The sequence below is a fragment of the Maudiozyma barnettii genome, assembly GCF_903064755.1.
Source record: "Maudiozyma barnettii strain CLIB 1767 genome assembly, contig: KABA2_01, whole genome shotgun sequence".
Lineage (NCBI taxonomy): Eukaryota > Fungi > Ascomycota > Saccharomycetes > Saccharomycetales > Saccharomycetaceae > Maudiozyma > Maudiozyma barnettii.
Window position 1 is genome coordinate 93,015 of NW_024545238.1, and position 20,776 is coordinate 113,790.

A 20,776-nucleotide genomic window follows, 5' to 3' on the forward strand; every position below is an offset into this window, starting at 1 on the left:
TTCATCCCGCAATGACTTAACGATAGGTTCATCCCGCAATGATCTAACTATAGGTTCATCCCGCAATGATCTATTGATAGGTTCATCCCGCAACAACTTAATAATAGATTACTTACGCCACTATCGAGTGAGTTTATAATCACGACAACAAGAAATCCAACATATATAAATGGAATAATATTTCATTTATGAATATAATTGTTTCCATAATTTACTTTATATATTTTTATAGAAGATATAAAAAGATCAGACGACTATAAGTTGATTTTGTAATATAATAAAATTTGTTCAGTTAAATAGAAGATGTCTAATTTACAATTTTCCCATCAGTTTCATGTTGCCACATATTTTGTTTCATATTTTAACACGCTTCATAATAACTGTGCTTAAAGGTATTTCTTTACCTATTGAAATTAAGTGTTGTGCATATTACTCTTAATTTCTGACAAAAAAATCACTTACAAATATAAGAGAAATATAACAATTATATTTTGCTTACCTAACATTAAAACTTAAGCTACACCATTCACCTCTATACCTAACACCTTTAATAATGAACGAATAGAAGTCTAACCACAGTATGTCTGCTTCAGCTCAATACGGCAGTGAAGCACACTCTAAATTATACTTATATTAGCTACCTTCACCTTCAGATAGGTTAAGCTAATGTTAGCGTTTTTAGTGCTGCCTCTATATTTAACATGTTTAACATATAAGCTGCTGGAACTGCGAAAGCAAGTCAAAAATTATTTTGCTCAAATTATCACCTATGCCCCTATTTCAGAAAAATCGTACTCTAGGTAGCCAAGTTGGTTTAAGGCGCAAGACTGTAATTTAATTAAGATATCTTGAGATCGGGCGTTCGACTCGCCCCCTGGAGATTTTTTTGGAACAATTTAGGATTGCTTCGTACAAAAAGATATTCCTTGCCGCTGTCCCGGCAACTGCAAATCACTCAAAATGCCACGCTTTTCCTAGTCTATTTAAATAACAAAAGATGTTATCAACATCTGACAATTTAATTTAAATTTGATAATTGTGATTCTATGACTATTAACGATATTGTTAGCTAAACCATATATGTCCCATAATATCTACAGGTTGATATCGGGGTACTTGAGTGGCATCCACAACATATCATCATGTATAATTAGTCTGTAATTATATATACTTGGGTTCTTATTCCTTTTCTAGCTACGTTTTTTATAAGTATTCGATTTCTTGTTAAATTTAATAAATTAACTAATATTTCCAAATGTAAACAAAAGTTAAAAATTTTAAAAATAAAAAAATAATTAAAGTATCTTTGTAACTATTAATTGAGGAATATTATTTTAAAATACATTTTAAAAGTATATAGGAATATTATTTTTTATACGTTATATATTTTCCATTTCATTTACTACTTCTTGATTGAAAAATGGATAATTATCGAAATAAAGATGATGTCCTGCACCTGGAACAATTATTACTTTACTCTTTTTATTCCCATAAATATTATTCATATTATTAGAAATATTTTGTGCCCCATCTTTATTCATCCAATCATTCTCACCATACATCCATACCCAATCACATTTTGCTTTAAATAATTCAGGGTCATTAATGTTTTTGAAAATTGTCTCCTCTAAAGCATCTCTAGGGACCCCACCACAACCCAATACAAATGGTAACAGATACTCACCACTTCCAGGTCTATTAAATATACTATAAGTATATTTGTGTAGCAGTTCAAATTGTTGTTTGGATAATGATGATGGACTTAGTTCTTGTAATGGAAATCTTTTGAATCTTTTATATGACCAACCACTTGTTATCATTGACCCGAATGGACCTGAATTACGAATGATAGCAAACGGTGAGAAATTCATATCCCATAATTTTGAATACCACCAGGGTGGATTTAAATTTGCATGTTTTTGAATCCTTTGATTTAATTTATCTTGAATAATATTTTTTGAATGACAAACACCAGCTGGTGAACACATAATCAATTTTTTAAAATGAGTAGGATATTTATTCGCATAAAGAGCCATAATATACGCACCTAATGAGTGTGCCACTACAATATTACTTTGAGGTTTGTCTAATAAAGATCTTTTTTCAAACCATCTATTTATTCTAGTATGAAACCAATCATTAACTTCTGTTGCAGATGTTTTACCATATTGGAAGAGAAATTTTGGTCTAGAAGAAAACCCAAATCCGGGCATGTCTATTGCATGGATACACCATTGATTATCCACCAAAGGCATATGTTCTAAATTTTTGATGAAGAACCCCAGTCCCGCACCATATCCATGAACAAAGATCAAATGCTTTAATGGTTTATTTGGTACTTTCGGTTCTATGCATAATTCATTAATATAATTCCCTTGATCGTCGACGGGTGTCTTTAATAATTTAGCAGATACTTGATTTTCCGATAATGTATTGAATGCAGGAAGCGTTGACAATAAATCCTGTTGAATCTGCTCTTGGTTTGAATTAAATTGTTTAAAATCCTGGTAAGATTCCGAAAGAGACCTTGGGAATAAACTAGGAAGTCTCCTTAGAATAGTCATTAAAGGTATAGCCGTTGGAGGAGTTGGTGCTTGTAATGTATTATTTTCTGTAGAGGTAACAGCATTTACTTGCACACGTGGCTGAGTTTGAGATCTCAAACCCAGTCTAAACATTGTGGAATCGACCAGATATTTGAATCCAACCTTCGAAACATTTACAGGCATAATGATAGTTCTTAAAATCACCCCTTTTAAATTTATTATTACTTGTGTATCTCAGATATTTTGCAGAGAACAAAAAAAAATTCACAACAATGAATGAATTTGTAACTGCATTCATCCAATGGATCCACAATAGGAAGTAGAAAAATCTCTAACTAATGCAACACGTTATCTGGGGCTGCTTCTGAACTTATTAAATATGAAAAGTGACTAAACACCTTTTTGTATTACTTGGTCGAAAGTCATGGCTCAGTCATTCTTTCTCTTTTATATTGAAAAACTCACAGCATGGAGAATTCCCCTGATCTCTCGCCCTGGCAGCTCTTCTCTTTATTGGCCGCGTTGTCACTGGAACCCTAACGACGCTCTGTTGACTAGTGCGGCGTTGGAAGGATGTGCAGTTGGCATAGCCATTTTTTGAGTTTTCAATATAAACAGAGTGAAAGGTTGGCAATCTCATGTGTGCAACAAGAACTTTCTCAGAGAAGAGGATGGAGTAGTCTTAATTAAAAATGCAGTTGTATTGTTGTTTGTGTTGTCGTGCATCCTTGAGGAATCACGAGCTATGCTAGGTTATGTAAGTGTTTATATAATAGTCTGTAGTGGTTATGCTGATAGTGTTATTACGAGGTGCCGTTTAGTATGGTCATTATATTTAATCTGTAATGTTGCGTTTATTACACCATTCCTTCACTTCATTGTATACTTTATGATACTTTTCATTGCTGTACTTTTCGAATAATGCGTTTAGGCTTGTGGAAGGTTCCGCAATCTCTTGAACCAGTTGACCGTATGATATCCAGAATTGTTTGTCATCCTCTGATGGCTTCGAGGCTTCATTAATACTATCATTAATCTCTCTTGCCAAATACATTGCTAATCGACTAGTCTGTGATGGTTTTAAATCTATAAAGTGTGGACAACAATATATATGTTCTAATAGATATTTGGCCATTATGATTGTCCTTTCATCTGGTTTTTGGGATGGATTTGAAGTTGGTTTGGCAAAAAAATTTAATGGATTTGGAATTGAAATATCAAATTTCAAAGATTTGAGAATGTAAGCTTCTGCAATTTTAATATCATTGATCGATGCAGCACCATCTGTAATATATGCAAAATTAGATAATCTTGGTAAATTTATTTCTTCAAATTTTGATGCAATAAATAATGATGTAACTGCTAATAATTGTAATTTTGACATGGTAACAAGATTTTGGGATAAAAATTTATCCATTATTGCAATTGCTAATATCAAAGTCTCTTGAACGTAATGGAATTTTTCATGTACCTCAATAAGCCATTCTATAAGAATAGCTCTCATCGAAGGACCAAAATTATAAGGTGATTCTTTATCATTCATATAATTAAAAGTTGAACCAATTTGTTTTTCTCTATTGTAAAGATATTTAAAGATATCATCATTATATTCACTTACCATGATTAGAGTTCTATGCTTCTTATCTAAATCATCTCTTCTTGAAATTAATCTTCTCTTTTTATTGGTTTGAGATAATGGCTCATTATTATCTCTTGTTCTTTTACTAATGGTCGAACTTCTGGTTATACTCACAGGATCGATCAATGTAGTAATTTTGTCATTTTCATGACAGATATGTTTTACTTCTATCATTGGAATTTTCATTCTCGAAATTTTATTTATAGGCTACTTTGAATTTTTATGAGTTTGTTGTATCCAAATAGAATGAAGAATTAATGTAAAGTTAAGATTTAATTCGAAATCAAACCATATCCTTCAAATTTTTCTTAATTGTTATATATTAATTGAAATTTGAATATAATGTAATTGTAAAAACGAACAAACAAATAAACAAGGATTGTTTCACTACAGTTAGTAATAAAAAAAACCCTAAACAAAACTACAATCCTTATTTATCGAAGTTCACTATACACGAAAACGCCAACGCCAAACTATACAGTCCCCATATACATCATCTTCCGTTTCAAGAAAGGTGAGAACTAATTCCACCTCTAGATTGGTCCACCATAAACAACAGTCAATAATTCTTCAAGAAACTAACTTACACTGATGTGAACTAACCTCTACACGATATTTCACTTCACTTCATTTTTTTGTTACATGGCTTGATTTACTACATCTTTTGCCAAGCTGATATCGCGAACACATTCCTCCCATACGTTAACTGAGTGAGTTAACTACCTAGGGACAACTTCTATCATGTTCAACAGAGACTGTCATCAGGTAATACGGTTCTGGACAGTGCTCGTTTCCGTTACCGTTACTGTTACTGTTGTTATTTGGCATTTCGTGTTTTTCTAACGGGACGCTAAGTACTGAGAGAAGAATAACGCGCACCAATGCAGTTAATCAATTCCCATCTTACTACGGAACACGCCAAATTCACGCGTCGTCAGAGAGGGAAAACGACTGCGTCGCGTTTTTGTTCACGACTCAATAAGCTAAAATAATGAAACCAGCAACTTATTAACTAGATGGGTTAGGGCTGACACCAAACACAAATAAACGGGAGTTCTATATTTGTACTTTAGTACAGAGGATTCGAGGTTGTGTATCTTGTCTCGGAGTTTGGAAAACCGACAACAACAACTGTGGAATAGCACAAAGTCTGGGATATAGTTGAAAGAATATGCGGTGAACAGTTATTAGTGAATTGTATATAATTAGTATTTATGAAGTAATCGAATATTGGCTATATTAATTTGGAAAAGTTCCATGGATGTATGATGAATCTATACATACCCTACATAAACATTTGGGACTTTACCGCACGTCTTATTATTTTACTATTATCACGAAGTAGCATCACAGTAAATAGAGAAAAACTCTCCCAAAAATAAGCTTAACTAAAATTAAGAAATAAAATAACATTTTAGTTGGAAATCAGTGCGTTTTACGTTGGCCAATTATACTCTATTTGATATAATTGTTCTGAGTAATTGCCAAATTATAAGACTAAACCGATATCTGGCACGACTCAGGTTTTCCATTATGAAATTTGAATTTCTTTGGATCAAAGTACTTGTAAAGTAATATCAAAACTAAATGCACATCTTAAATGTCATTCTATTAGATCGTGATATACCAAGCTGAGTTGTTTTGTAAACAATATACTATGTGGTATATTCAAATAATGAAATATGGAGAACTTGTTAAAGAATAGTTTCTAAGAGACTTTTTAATATATGACACAACAAAGAATGTTTTGAGATTAAGCAAAAGTTAATCTGATGTATGATCTCAACACTTATTCATAATTCGATGTAAAATAAAACTTGTACAAAAAAAGTAAACTTTCTTTTGTGAAAGTTCTTGCGTACTTTTATGTATTAAAGTCCACTTTCGAAATAAGTGAACAACGCTTATCATATACTAATGTTCATTATTAATGTTTTTTAATAACCTGTAATCGTGTATTTGGAAGATCCATAGTACTAAATCTATTATTGATGGTAAAATTGAATATTGGATAGCTTCTATTTAGCTGAACATATTTTATTATATTATAAAATCAACTTATAGTTGTCTGAATTTTTATATGAGATATAAAAATATATAAAGTAAATTATGGGAACAATTATATTCATAAAAGAAATACTGTTCCATTTATATATATTGGATTTCTCGTTGTCGTGATTATAAACTCATTCGACAGTGGCGTAAACAATCTTGACAGAAATTAAGAGTAATATGCACAACTCTTAATGAAAATAGTTAAAGAAAAACTTTGATAAGAATCAACCATTGATAAGAATCAACCATAGATAAGGATCAACCATTGATAAGGATCAAACAAAACAAAAAGGAAAGGTGTGATTGAGGAAAGAAAAATCTTTACAGAAAATGATATAAAAAGGAAGCTCTTAATGTAATATAAATAAAATATTATATGTTCTTTAATATGTAACTTATATATATTATATATTATAAAGGGACGGATCAATTATCATATTATAAAATGTCCGAATTAAACAAATTAAAGCTTGCAGAGACTACTAGAGGCAAACCCTCTATCTCAGATTCTCTTCAATAATATACATAGAGGATGAGCTGTTTAACGTTGGTGGTTCTTTAAACATTAACCTTTAATGTTTCAAATGCAAAACAGAGTTGCTGTTGTTAAACTGTTCATCTTTTGTGCATAGTAACATTGGACAATGTAGCTTCAATAAACCCAATGTAGGGGAAACGAATACTACATTATGCAGTATATATCGTCTGTTATTATATATACGGTGTTAAATATGTAGCGGCAGCACTAAAAAGGCTAACATTAGCTTAACCTAACTGAAGGTGAAGGTAGCTAATATAAGTAGAATTTAGAGTGTGCTGCACTACCGTATATATAATAACACATGATATATACTGCATAATGTAGTATTTGTTCCCCCTACATTGGGTTTATTGGAGCTACATAGTCCAACGTTACTATGCACAAATGATGAGCAGTTTAACAACAGCAACTCTGTTTAACATACGGTGGTGCAGTACACTCTAAATTCTACTTAAATTAGCTACCTTCTCCTTCAGATAGGTTAAGCTAATGTTAGCATTTTTAGTGCTGCCGCTATATTTAACATATTTCTGGTGAAGTCCACCAAGAGACTTATAGTTGTGCAAAAATTACAAAAAAATTATGCGATTTTTGGCAGAATCTAGTTTTGATACTCTGGCCGAGTGGTCTAAGGCGTCAGGTCGAGGTCCTGGTCTCTTCGGAGGCGCGGGTTCAAACCCCGCGGGTATCATTTCTTTCGTTTTTTTTTTTGAAGTTTGGTCATAAAATGATGTTAATTGCTTCTCATTATTGGTATATTATCAACTACAATTTATCTATCTTTTTATCAATTGTCAGTGTTTAACAGAATCAGTTTCTGTTTTTGATGTTAATTTACTAATACTATGAATTGTTGCACTTACCTTCAATCGTCCTTCGAGTGCAGTCATGAATTTTGAAATTATTTCATTTTTAACATATAAGTCAAAATGCTGTACTTTATCTAATTATATCTTTATAATCTAATTATAATTGATGACATTATCATCTCTATTATTGTCATTTTCTAAATTTTATGTCAGCGGGTGTTACCCTCTCTGGCTGCAAAATTTCAAGCTGCCGAAAAAAAATTACCGTAAAAATGACTGCCAAAATTAAGCGATGCAGTCAATCAAATATTGAAGTTTACCTAATTACATATATTTAAAAGAAGAAACTTGTACCAATCTAATAATTAGACATATCAACTACAATTACGGATTTATATCCTCAGATATAAATATACAAAAAATAAGACGAAGACAGAAAGTATTCATTAACAATGAAGTTTTTGAGTGTGATTGCCTTGATTTGCCAACTAGTGCTCGCAGCCGCATCTACCTCCTATGTTTCCTTAAGAAATCAAGATGTTATCGACGGTAGAATTTCGAGTACAGAAGATATAATAGAAACAGCAACTGTTGATCAGCCATTAGTCATCCTACAATTCAGCAAAGCCAAAGTTCTGGAATCATTGGCCGCTGACGACTATAACGTTCCATTCTTAAACCAATATTTTAAACATGGCGTTACCAATGTTTTAACAGATGAAACTAAATTAGTTGAACCAAGTGATGACGACGAAGTTTTTATCTTCAAGATGAAGGATTTAGAATTTGACCCATTAGATATCCTTAAGGATGCTAATGTCGAGAAGAAACGTGTAACATGGTTTAAATTTGATGCTAAGGAATATAACATGCGTGACTTAGATCAATACTTAGAGACAATTGTGATATTCGTCGAAGAATATTTGAATGTTAACGTAGACATTGTGTTAAACTCTGCAGATGTCATGACTTTAGAAGAATTCGACAACGACGTAGAAATGCACACTGCTACTCACACTCAAGTTAATTCAAAGCCAACCTCAACAAAGACACCAAAAAATGGTTCCAAAGTTGATGACGACGCCTTAAGTGAAATATGGACAGAAGGTCTACTGATGTGTTTATTAGTTTCTTTCATCCTTTTAGTCATTCTTTTATTTGCTCTTTCCTGGATTTCTAGTTTGAGTATCAGTTATGGTGCTCTTGAGAAGTCCACAAATCCTTTAAAGAAAAACGAATAGAATGTTTTTACCGATTTCTATTTTCACTCTAGTAAAACCAAACCACCCAATCAAATACAATATCCCTCTTCATTTTGTTACATTTGCACTTCCAATCCAAGGGAATTGTTTATGTAAATATTGCATATATCCTGAGGGTTTTTATAATATAATATATTATATACATCTATAAACGTAATGTTTTTATTAATCATACTATTCACAATTAGTATCTTCTCTTACATCAATGCCAGAAATCAATTTTTTTATTTATTAAAATTATAAAATTATATATATATATATATATACTTATATATACATATGTGTAGTTACCCATCATATTTAGAGAAATAATCCACCCGGGACCAATCATTCATTCTTTTTGGATTCTTTCTCGTAATCTGTAGTATCCTCAGAGAAAGCTGAAATAACGTACGCAATTAGAACTACATTGGCCATAGCTGCAGCTAGACCACCACTTACTAAAGTATTTGGTGTATATTGTTGTACTAGAAAGAAAGTAATTAGTGGTAGAGATACCATAGCAATGGTATAACCCATAAGCTTCTGCACTACCGAACGAGGAATATCCACAGCCATTGTCTTTTTATTTCCTATTTGCTTAGTAAATTAAATTTCCTAATAATACAGATATACAGATATACAGATATATTGAGTCAAATCTAATACCCTTCTTACTCTTGTCTAATGAGCCAGTGGTATTGCATAGTTTTGATCATCTCATCTTTAAAATTATTGCTGCCTTAAATTGAAAAATATTTTGATAGCAAAAAATGAAAAACCCAGAGAAAAATAAAGTAAAGCAAACGGTTGTCACATAGTAATAACAAACATCACGTCTTCTTAAAATATTATTATTTTGGTGGTCAATTGATTATCGAAACACACAAAATATCTTTATACTCTGACTAATTGATTGTATTACATTAATAATACAACGATCATGGTTCAACAACTAAGTTTATTCAGCTCCATAGATGACAAATCCTACGACTTATTCATAGCAACATTAACAACATTATCTGGAAACCCACCAATTCTATATTCTAAATTATCAACGGTATGGATCCCAAACCCATTGTATCAAATTGAAGGTGTGAATTCCAAGAACCAACTGGTAGAAAAAAATAGAATCAATGTATCAAAGGAATTACCTCTAGAAATGTTGAAAGAGTTTTCCAATACATCTGATAATGCTACGAAATATAATCATGAAATACTGAAAAAATTACAGGATGATACTATACCAATAGAATATACAGATTTACAAAATATGATTAATGAAATTAAGTCAACAAGAAGTGATGATGATGTAATGGATGTTGATGGCGACGATATAATTAAATCAAATAAAAAGAATAAATACGCCTGGTGTATAAGTATATCTGATATTCCTGCAGCAGGCAATAATAGAAAAGTTTCTATGCAAACTATCAATGAATCCATCTTACTATCTCATGTAGGGGTAGATTCAAGCTTACAAAAGATGATGAATGAACTTGGTTACATCTACCAATATCAATATGTAACGATAGGAGCCAGATTTAATTTGAAGCATAACCTTATTGTAGAGTTACAAAAAATATGGAGTATAGGAGAATCCTCAAAACAACAAAAAACGAAAGGTGGGCTTTTAGTCAAGGCCTTCATCAATATCGACAAGGCTACCGATATCGATAAAATGAATATGACAGAGACCGTACTATTAAATTTACAAAAAGAGTTACAAGGATATGTTGAATTAGCAGTACCAGATAGAAAATCTATGGATTCCAGAATGGATGTAGATTAATTGCGAATTTAGTACATAATTAAATCAATTCACAATATCCTGTGGTAATAGTAGCATATATATAAGTTCGCTTAAATAATTCAATAACGAATGCTCCTGTAATAGGAAAACAAATGCTTCTGACAATAATATACATTTAAAATATTTAATATTTTGTTATTTACCTAAAGTAGCCTTCTTGAAATAAAATCTTCTAATCTAATCTATACATTGAATCATCAATATATAATCAGTTGGAATCTTTAATAAAATGGAGTGGACTATTTCTTGTTTAATTTTTCTAATTTGTTCTTGGTTTTTGTGATTTGTTTCTTCTTCTTCTTAAGATTTTCAATCCTTTCATCTTTCTTTTCATTGGAGTATTTCATCTTTTTGTATAGCTTACGTTGTTTGTTACTCATCATAATCATCTTCAATTTCTTCTCCTCATCTTCTTCATCGGTAGCCTTTCTCTTCTTATTCTTCTTTTCAGAAATTGGTTTCTTGTTATCACTATACTTGACACCTTGTGCTTCTAATTCTAGTTCCTTTTGAGCAGCCAATTCTTCATCTTCTTCCTCTTCCTCTTCCTCTTCCTCTTCAGCGGCGTCGTCTTCAGCTCCTTCATCTTCATCTTCTTCAGATTCAGATTCTTCACCTTCCTTCTTTTGTTCAAGAGCTTCCGGATCGTAACCAGCAGAGTCACCCCATGGACTTAAATGAGGTGGAAGTTTTTCTCCTGGTAGGTATGAACTAGCAGGAACTAATTCACACTTGTTAATACAATCAAATATCCATTGTGGTTGAATGTATGTTCTACCAGCAACTTTGTTCTTTAATACAGGTCTATCGACAATTTGATGTGTAACCTTAGATAGATCGAGACTTGATTTGTCTTCTAGTTGATCTAAAGTAATTTCACTGATGACAGAACCACCAGCTGAAAGAATCAAAAATTCAACAATATCTAATGGAACTTCTCTACCAATATAAAACACAAACTTCGAGAATAAAGTGGCAATTGGAGAACTGAATTGACTTGGTTGAGCCAAAATATCACCTTGATTCTTGTTATTATCTTCAAAGGTATCTAGTTTAACAGTCTCTACATTTTCTGTTTCAATATCGGCATTTTGTTCATCTTCTACTTCATTCTTGTCGGCATTTAAAGCAGATGTAATTGCTGAGGAAGCTAAGGTAGCAACATCATTTGAAGCTGAGTGTGTTGGTGCTTTGGTCAATGAACTTACCTCTTCGTTGGATTCAAGAATATATGATGAAAGACCGTTAACAATTTTATCTTGTTCAATGTTTAATCTTGGTGGGTATACAAGACCGCTGTCAGTGTATAGTTTATACAAAACAAAATGCATCAATGTGGAGTAAAATTCTAAGAAAGTTAACATGATTCTGAAATCAATATCTGATGGAATATTTTCTGGGAATTTATATGGAACTAACCATCTAATATCTTCACCCTTGACAGTAGCTTGATAATAGACACCCTTGATAGATACAAATACCTTTCTCACTAGACGCTCCTTTGCTACAAAAGCTAACCATTGATTACAAATCATTTGCGCATCCTTGGTGACACGAGCAGATATTTGATTTGTGGCTGGCAAATTAGCAAACAAGAACAACATGTTTAATGCATCATCAATGTCTCTTAAAGCATCTGGGAAACTTGGATAACGTTCCTTAATAATATGATCAAGCTTGTAAGTACTTCTGCTTTCCTCTAATTTATTTGCAGCAGAAACTTCACCTCTACCTAAAGCTCTAGTTAATTTTTTAGCAAATGTCTTATGTTCTCTAAATTTTGCTAAGACAGGCTCATGCATCAAATATTGAATATCCTTTGAAAAGTAAAATGTAGTTGGAGCAGTAGAACCTTTGTTTGCCTTCCTCTTATTACGTGGTTCTCTTGGATAAATACCCTTGAAAATACATAATCTTCTGAAATCAGCTAGAGAAATCTGCAACTTTCTAACAGCTTGTGATCTGGTGATAAAGTTCTTAGCATTACCGGTAGAGTTCTTCTTCTTAATTCTCATTTTCGTTGATTGTTTGTTTATTGGTATTCGATATATTTGATTTTAGAAATATAATAGAGAAGTGTGATACACAGATTTATTTAATATCTGATATTCAAATATATATTATACTCATCTATAGGTCTAACTAAAATTTTTTCTGTTATTACGGAAAGACCAAAGGATGCGATGAGAGAGAAGAGCTCATCGGGCATCGCCAAATCCATCTTTTGAAGTTGAAAAATTTTCTTTAACTATGAAAAAAATGGGTTGACTGCCGTGACAAATGATTCTGAATAGATTCCAAAATAGGGAAACTCAGTATTGACTGTAAGGATTTGAGAATGAAATAAAGGGAAAACACCTAGATAGAGGAGAAAATTGTTTGCAATATACTCAAGACTGGGTGTACTAGGACTATTGATTGGCTTCTTAGATATATATCTCGAGAAATGCCATTTTTTGATCAGATGAGACCGTTCTTAAGGTCATGTACCATTTGCTGTAAGAAACAAAAGTCATGTTATTCTTATTCGTCACAAGTAACCGTTGGCCCGAAATTTAGGTCATTGCAAGAGATAAAACAGTATATAGACAGTCCCTCGTGGTCCTTGGCTGAGGTTTTGACTGAATCAGAATCTAGCGATAATCTTCCTACTGAAGAATCGGTTAAAAAGCTTTTGAAATTATCTGGGTTTAGTGAAGAAAAATGCAACATTAAAGAAATTCAACATCGATTAGGTAAACAATTGGTTTTTTTGCAAAGTCTTCAGAAAGCTCCATTAGCTGATGAAACTACAGATACTATGTTTGCTAGAATAATGCCAAGGGCTCCTAAATCCCTTGATTATAAAGCGTTATTAAACAAGATACAAGAACAGAAAGATAACAAATTTGACGATGAAATCAGTGGGTCTTGGAGTCCTACCTCAAATTCAAAGAAGTCAAAAAATGGTTATTTTGTTGTGACTAAAAAGATAACCCATACTGGGTAAGAGACGTTTGCACATATATAGATATACCTCCATAAATATCGTCTTCAAATTAATATTATATATATATATATTCTTCTTAATCATATTTAATAATCGAAAAAAACTATTTACAAATAAGAATGCAAAGAAATGGGTAACGAACTAATTCCAAAATTTACCTTAGCCATCTGGTCTCTCTTTCAAATCTCTCTTGCCTTCTTTTTTCTACTTGATTACTGATATACCACCCATATAAAACACCAATTGCAGATCCTCCAAGATGTGCTGCATAATCAAAGGACCCCCATCTTAAAGCACAACCTGCTGCATTCCATGCAACAGACCCCAAGAATGCAATCCATGCACCACCAGGTATTGGGAACACAAACAAAAGAATTTGAGCTTGCGGAACCAAATAGGAGAAACAGCCTAATACACCGAACAGAGCACCACTAGCACCAAGACTAGGGCCCATCAATGCCATTCTTGCGATGCGTGGATACCATAGAGAAAACAAAGATCCTGCTATAGCACTATTCATATATAACGAAAAGAAGTTTGCAGTTCCAAGCATAGTGGCAATGGATGTACCAAATGACCATAAAGCCAACATGTTCATACCTAAATGCCAAAATTCTTGATGTGAAAAAGCACTCCCAATAATGGACCAATAACTTGGAATTCTAGATTTCTGAAGTAACATATAACGTTGCATAAAACCCCAACATCTTGGTAACTGCCATAAACCATACACTGCAAAGTTTGCTCCCAATAATGCATAGACAAAACTCTTTGGATGTGTCTTGAAATACGAGAAGACTGGAACGTAATCAAATAAATATGGCGAACCAAAATAGATACCTACCATCGATGCAAGTCCAACAATAGTAGCATTTCTCACCGAATTATCCTTCCCATTACTTCCACTATTATTAAATTGTTGAAATCTATTCAAACGAGTATATCTATCAGAACTGTCTGCGTAAAAGATGTTGTTGTCCCACTTAGGGTGTTTCACGCTAGTATTCATAAATCGTCTCTTGAATATCAGTTCATTTCTGATGGATCGTATCCCAACGTTGGTGTTTTTTGTATGTATAAATTTTCTAAGAGTCTGAGACTTCAAAGGGGTATTTATTAGACCAAATTGCCTCACTGGTAATTTCGGTATTAACGTTAAAGAAGATCTTATCCCTAGCATGAATCAAAAATAATAAAGGGCAAGAACAATCTAATAAAACTAGAAATATCTCTTCGATGCTCGAACTATTAAAACTTTAAAATATATACAATTGTTCAACAATGAATAAATGGTTACTCTATCTCCCTTTCTCCTTCGTCGACTGTTCTTTAAAAGTTGTTAGAGGTAGTTAGTTATGATTCCTTGTTCTCCGGTGCTCACCAACTCGTCGGGATGTCTTAGTGGCGCGATCTGTCCTGAGCTATTTCGTTTATGGTTAGAAACAAGAAATGCAACGCAAACAAGATATCATACATACGTCACATTTTATTTGAATAAAGTACAAATGTTTTTATTAGAATTGTGAAAATGTTGGTATATATGGATGTAAATTGTTTCTTATTAAAATATATGTCAAGAAGGGTGTGTGGTGGCAAAACAACAACAACCTATAACAATAGTGTGCATTTAAGCTTCAAATTCTATGAGATCTTGTTCTTTTTCAGATATAGAGGGCGACATAGGTTCAATCTTCCTCTCTTGTCTAGCACTTTGATCAGTAGTATCATCCATATCTAGCCAAGAATTTTGCAATAATTCTTCATGCTCCTCAAGGTGGTCTGTTGTGAAATCATCTAAATCTACCATTTTGTTATTAGTTTCATTAGTATGGATTGATTCTGCTACATTATTTGTGCCAATAGAATCTGTTCTTGACTTATTAGTTGCTACCGAATCCACACGACGACGAACTCGTTCAGCTACTCTTCGTCCATCAGCAATAATACCGTCAAACATACTCTTTAACACTTGATTATTACCAGATTCATCGGCACCTTCTTCCAAATGTATCGAACTTCTTAATGTGGTAGAAAAGAATAATTCATATGTCTCATCAGCTAATATTACCATTCTAAAAGTAGAGAGATCAATGACGGTAGGTCTCGTCGGATCTAATGCAGCATTTGCAACTATACTGGCAAATTTCTTCTTCTTGGCATTTTTAACCTCATTACTATCTTCATCTTCTGATAAATCTAGTAGATCCACCTCTTTGTCTAGTTGTAATGGCTCAGCATATTCAAAACATCTCTGTAAGAAATTACTTGCAGCCTTTAAATAACGTTCAGATTGTTGTGCCTTATATTTCTCCTCATCAATGGTAACCCCCGACGGTAATTCTATATTTCCAGATGCTTGTTGATCTATACTAGTTTCCCTTACTATTTCATCAGCAATATCATCCTCAATAGCTTTTTTTGTCAGTAAATCCACAAATTTACCTGTCTTCCAGGGGGTAGTTAATAATAACAAACCTTCTGACATTTGTAGAACATCATCCTTTTGGAGTTGTCCATCATTATCCTCATCATATAAGGAGAAAAAGTAATTCATAGCTTCTAATAGATCAGGAGAAACTATCCTATCTAATCCAAGGACAACATCATTGACTGTCAATTCGCCTAATTTAGTAGGATCCCAGTTATTAAACAATTTCTTCAAAAAAGTTTGTTTTTGGGTTTTATAAACCGGATCATCATCGTTTCGTGAAGGCTTAGCCCAATCACAAAATTTGCCCATGAATTGAACAAAGACATCAAATGTCATATTAGAGGAACCGGTTCCCAAACTAATCTTGTGTGTCTCTATACTTTGATAAAATACATCGTAAATATTTGATAGCTCTTTATCGGATAAATTAAACGTCTTGGGCATACGACGAAGTTGAGTCTTTTTCACAAATGTTTCTATATTTTCGAAAATTGTTTTCTTATATTTGTTTCTTTCGTGTATGATCATATCTTCATTTATGACACTGAATTCTTTAAATGCTGTCACTAACAATTCTTGAAATTTTGTAATTTGTCTATACTTAATATCCGGAGAATCAGGGTGTGCACTTTCATGCAAAGTTTGGAAGTAATGCTTAACAATTGCGATAAACATACCATCGTCATCAGCTTGCAAAATATCGTCCCCATTAACCTTCAAAACTGCTAATGCAACTTGGAATAGAGTCTTTGGACCATTCATGAAAAATATGTCCATAATTCTAACTGCATATTCTAATGGCATAGAGGTATAAAATAGAGACAAAAACCAAGGTAAAGAAACGACAGAAAGTTGAATATCGTGGTCTACAATATAGTCATTGAGAACTGGCATCTTATCCTCAACGAATGCTTCAAAGACTCTTTGATCTAATAATGTACCATACATGGTCTTAGAATAATAACCTGGTGCGTAAATATCACATAGATTGGATAAACACCAGAATGCTTGTTCCTCACTCATATAAATTAAAAGCCCAGCAGTAACAATATTCATTGCCTGACAATAACCAACATCAGGATTCTTCCATGAGTAAGCAGTCAAGACATTTCTTAATCTCTGGATACCCTGTGGTGTTTGATAAGCAGAATATTCAGGCAAAGATCTCTTTAAATCTTTCTCGATCTCGTCAATGGCCTGAGATGTCTTATCCTTATTATCTTCTAAAAGCCTATTGTACTTACCAGGATTAGCAAATCTTAAATACATGGAGCCTGAGCATAATTCCCAAATTTCACCTCTCATTCTACTAGGGATACCAATTCTAACTAGTTTCTGGAATGTATGGTTCTGTATAATCGCTAGGTTTTCACCATTTTCTTTATAATATTCAAACCACAATCTCAATTTAGCTTTTTCTTTTGAAATATCAGGTTGACCTGGATATTTGAAATGTTGTCCTAATCCAGCTTTGGGGGCAATAATATCTTTTTTCCTTAATATATTTTTCTCTATTAAGAAGTTTGAATAACAGCTCTCTATGAATTCAGGTAATCTCTTAGCATTGGGAATATTATGTTTCAACATATCTTTCAATTTTTCACAAAATTGTTCTGATCTGTTACGTAATCCAATGAACTGAATAAGGATTTGAGTTCCCGAATACAAAGTTACTAACAAAGCAAATGCATACGATAGTGATGGAGACCTTTCTACTCTTTTAATTGTAGATATATTTAATATTAGGACACATGAATTCTGATCGAATGCATCCCTAAACACCAAAAAATGAGGAGTCAAAAATAATTTACCTGAAAATACATATGCAATCTGGTTCCCATGTTCATCGGTTCTCTTTTGATCCTTCTGACTAATCCCATAAGGAGTAGTAAATGTAATATCTGTATTAGTATCATCTATGATATGCTCCTCATCTGGTAATTTATATTGTAGACGAAACTTCTCATCCCTACTTATGGTAGGGGTAAAACTCTCAGCAATACGTTCCAAAAAAGGAGCTTTCTGACGAATAGAACTAAAAAACGACATTCTTATTTTTGAATTATAATTGTAAATTAATAATAACTCTGAACTTTAGAAAAGTAATGTAACAAATTATACACGATTATCAATATCAAATGCACGAAAATAATATATCTGAGTTAACGGAAAAACTTAATCAGCACCTACAGTTATTGTAATTTTTAAAATTAATAGTATATCAATTTAGAACAACAAACTCTATCAATTCTTTGAATATTTTATCCAGGAACTATCTATATGTTTGTCAATGTATCGAGTGCGGTATATAAATACTATATATCAATTAATTATCAACGATGCAGAACGAGTGGGGGTCCCTTTTAGCATCGCCAATTCTTTCTCTACGCGCACCGGTCTCATCGCCAAACTGATTACCATAATAAGCTAAATGGAGATGCCCTGATGACGAATAAGGGCAGTATTGAACCAACCTTCGAGATATCTGTAGGTTGACGATAGCGTTTACGTTACCTTTGTATTGGAATGCCTTGGGCTTGTGCTTCTACAAGAATTTGTTCTAGTTCTTCCGTCATTATCTCATAATCGTGAACAGGGAAGGCACAATTATGAACTATCCTCAATGTACTTATATAATGTGATTTAAACAATTGATCAAAGGAACCCAGGTCAATTCCATTCCTCCAGCCATATACTAATGGATAGAAAAACATTTGGGCTACTTTTCTGAACCTATTCTCATTTTGGGACCCCTTTTTACTTCCAATGTTCAATTTTTGAGATTTCCAGACTGTGACACCTTCTGAAATTTCTGACTGTTTAATAGCATTCAATCTTGACATATCTTCAATCACTTTGTTCATATTTTGTGGATTATCCCACGGTAATCTTGCTGTTGGAAAATCATATGCGGGTTTATGTACCTGTTCATCATCTATACCTCTTAACTCTCTTGCACTGAGAGCAATACTTGTAAGTAATGAAATACGTTGCTGAATAGACAATTCACTATTAAATAAGATCTTAAATAATCCTTGTATTTGATCGGGAACTACCACTAGAACTGACACTAATGCATTAATCCGCCATGGTTCAAAATTTTCTTCTTCACGAATATTGTTAATCGAAGTCATAGTCGATAACAATTGAGGAGAATAATAGTTGACTTCTAAAGGTAAAAATATCTTTTGACGTACTAACTGAGTAGTCCTTTTCAGTAAAGGTACCTGGTTTGAGGTTTGTCCCTTTCCAATGTTAATGTATGCCCCTACTAGATCTTTCAAAAATACAATATCTTTAACATCTCTTTCAAATTCATCGTCATCGTCGCTGTCTGTTTCATTTTCAATAATACCGTTGTTACGTATCGAGAGAGTATCCATATTTTGGGTAAGATCTTTAGTTATCAATTCAGCCGATTTCGGTTCTGAACGCAATAATTTCAGATTTATTGGAAGTAATGGATCCATGTCAAATGATAAATTTGGAATTGTCACCTCGTAATTACTCTCATACTTAAGTTCGTTATTAGAGACCAATTTGGAAATATACATAGTTCTCTCTCTTACTTCGTAGTTCATATGACCTAATCGTGTGGTAACAATATTTAGAAATTCAGAATTGTGTGATATAGTAGCCTTTTGTTCATCATTCAAAGAAAATGTTAACAACATAACAAGTAACATGGCTATTTGATTATCAAGTGTTTCATCTATTTTACTAAATTTAGATGCTAGAGCCATAAATATACTATAACTAGTTACAGAGGGAAGATTTTTAATTATTATTTCTTGAAAATTTGTAGATTTAATGTTCATTAGAGACATTGAATCAAAAAATTTGAAAGCCGATAAATTCGATAATATTAGGTATATTGTTTGATAATTTTGTTGATTTGACAAGGATTCTAAATATGGAACCAAATATTTTATAGTCATATTTTTAGTATTCAATATTTTGTTACGATTGGCAAATATTTCTAGGAAGTATTTATAACATTCATCATTCGCTAAAAATAGTTTATCAAATAATGAATCTGCAGCAAATACTGGATGCAATCCAAGTTCTGCCAATATTAAATCACCGAAGTAATGGTTTAGCGATGAAGGTACAGTTTCATTAATTTCCTTCTGACATATATATTTCCATTGTATATTCATAACTTCCAAATACTGAACTATATTATAATTAGAAGACAACATGTTAAACAGTCTACTTCCAAAAAACAATGATTTAATAAATTGTGCTTGTATAGTACTATTTTCAGCCACCATTATATTATTATACAAACAATCGGGTTGAATCGATAACATTTGGAAAATAAAATCCCTGTAGAACTTCGACGATTGTTGCTCTTGACTAGTTGGTTGCCCTTGATCTATACTGTTCGTATAGGCAACTATTTGGGAAATTATGAAGGGTGATCTTGATGTAACACAAAATAAAAGTTTTAATGTTTCTTCCTTCAAAGATAAATGCAAAGGAATAACATTTTGGATTATATTCATCACTTCCTCTAAATCTGTGATGGGTGCATTACGCTCTTTCAGGGCAGTCAATGACGTTATAATATCACTTTCTTTACACGTTTGATCCATTTCTCGAATAGCATTCATCATTGCATTTCAAGTCAGATGAATAAAAATAACAAAACAGCTATCTCAATGGGAGCCTTATTTTATCATTGTTGAAATTCGAAGTGTATTCGTTTC

General features: G+C 32.6%; 10 protein-coding genes and 2 non-coding genes across 12 annotated transcripts; 5 read left to right on the forward strand and 7 right to left on the reverse strand.

Moving 5' to 3' along the window:
* Positions 1-794: 794 nt before the first annotated feature.
* Positions 795-881, forward strand: KABA2_01S00902. Its single transcript is given in 2 exon segments — positions 795-834; positions 845-881. It is a non-coding gene; the product is annotated as a tRNA-Tyr (tRNA).
* A 498-nt stretch (positions 882-1,379) lies between these two features.
* On the reverse strand, positions 1,380-2,729 carry CLD1 (carboxylic ester hydrolase; the record flags this gene model as incomplete). Its single annotated transcript, XM_041547984.1, has 1 exon — positions 1,380-2,729. One exon carries the CDS (start codon positions 2,727-2,729, stop codon positions 1,380-1,382), a length of 1,350 nt encoding a protein of 449 aa, XP_041403918.1.
* A 652-nt stretch (positions 2,730-3,381) lies between these two features.
* KABA2_01S00946 (uncharacterized protein) lies at positions 3,382-4,371 on the reverse strand (the record flags this gene model as incomplete). Its single annotated transcript, XM_041547985.1, has 1 exon — positions 3,382-4,371. One exon carries the CDS (start codon positions 4,369-4,371, stop codon positions 3,382-3,384), a length of 990 nt encoding a protein of 329 aa, XP_041403919.1.
* A 3,019-nt stretch (positions 4,372-7,390) lies between these two features.
* Positions 7,391-7,472, forward strand: KABA2_01S00968. Its single transcript has one exon. It is a non-coding gene; the product is annotated as a tRNA-Leu (tRNA).
* A 570-nt stretch (positions 7,473-8,042) lies between these two features.
* VOA1 (Voa1p) lies at positions 8,043-8,831 on the forward strand (the record flags this gene model as incomplete). Its single annotated transcript, XM_041547986.1, has 1 exon — positions 8,043-8,831. One exon carries the CDS (start codon positions 8,043-8,045, stop codon positions 8,829-8,831), a length of 789 nt encoding a protein of 262 aa, XP_041403920.1.
* Positions 8,832-9,179: 348 nt separating this feature from the next.
* Positions 9,180-9,410, reverse strand: VMA21 (Vma21p; the record flags this gene model as incomplete). The annotated part of the gene is made up of 1 exon (XM_041547987.1): positions 9,180-9,410. One exon carries the CDS (start codon positions 9,408-9,410, stop codon positions 9,180-9,182), a length of 231 nt encoding a protein of 76 aa, XP_041403921.1.
* A 364-nt stretch (positions 9,411-9,774) lies between these two features.
* Positions 9,775-10,623, forward strand: SRB5 (Srb5p; the record flags this gene model as incomplete). The annotated part of the gene is made up of 1 exon (XM_041547988.1): positions 9,775-10,623. One exon carries the CDS (start codon positions 9,775-9,777, stop codon positions 10,621-10,623), a length of 849 nt encoding a protein of 282 aa, XP_041403922.1.
* A 260-nt stretch (positions 10,624-10,883) lies between these two features.
* Positions 10,884-12,659, reverse strand: NOP7 (mRNA-binding ribosome synthesis protein NOP7; the record flags this gene model as incomplete). The annotated part of the gene is made up of 1 exon (XM_041547989.1): positions 10,884-12,659. One exon carries the CDS (start codon positions 12,657-12,659, stop codon positions 10,884-10,886), a length of 1,776 nt encoding a protein of 591 aa, XP_041403923.1.
* A 431-nt stretch (positions 12,660-13,090) lies between these two features.
* On the forward strand, positions 13,091-13,633 carry GTF1 (glutamyl-tRNA(Gln) amidotransferase subunit F; the record flags this gene model as incomplete). Its single annotated transcript, XM_041547990.1, has 1 exon — positions 13,091-13,633. One exon carries the CDS (start codon positions 13,091-13,093, stop codon positions 13,631-13,633), a length of 543 nt encoding a protein of 180 aa, XP_041403924.1.
* A 154-nt stretch (positions 13,634-13,787) lies between these two features.
* Positions 13,788-14,813, reverse strand: PCP1 (rhomboid protease PCP1; the record flags this gene model as incomplete). Its single annotated transcript, XM_041547991.1, has 1 exon — positions 13,788-14,813. The coding sequence occupies one exon, from the start codon at positions 14,811-14,813 to the stop codon at positions 13,788-13,790; it is 1,026 nt and encodes a 341-aa protein (XP_041403925.1).
* A 447-nt stretch (positions 14,814-15,260) lies between these two features.
* MDR1 (GTPase-activating protein MDR1) lies at positions 15,261-18,113 on the reverse strand (the record flags this gene model as incomplete). Its single annotated transcript, XM_041547992.1, has 1 exon — positions 15,261-18,113. One exon carries the CDS (start codon positions 18,111-18,113, stop codon positions 15,261-15,263), a length of 2,853 nt encoding a protein of 950 aa, XP_041403926.1.
* Positions 18,114-18,574: 461 nt separating this feature from the next.
* TEL2 (Tel2p) lies at positions 18,575-20,680 on the reverse strand (the record flags this gene model as incomplete). Its single annotated transcript, XM_041547993.1, has 1 exon — positions 18,575-20,680. One exon carries the CDS (start codon positions 20,678-20,680, stop codon positions 18,575-18,577), a length of 2,106 nt encoding a protein of 701 aa, XP_041403927.1.
* Between the last annotated feature and the right edge of the window lie 96 nt (positions 20,681-20,776).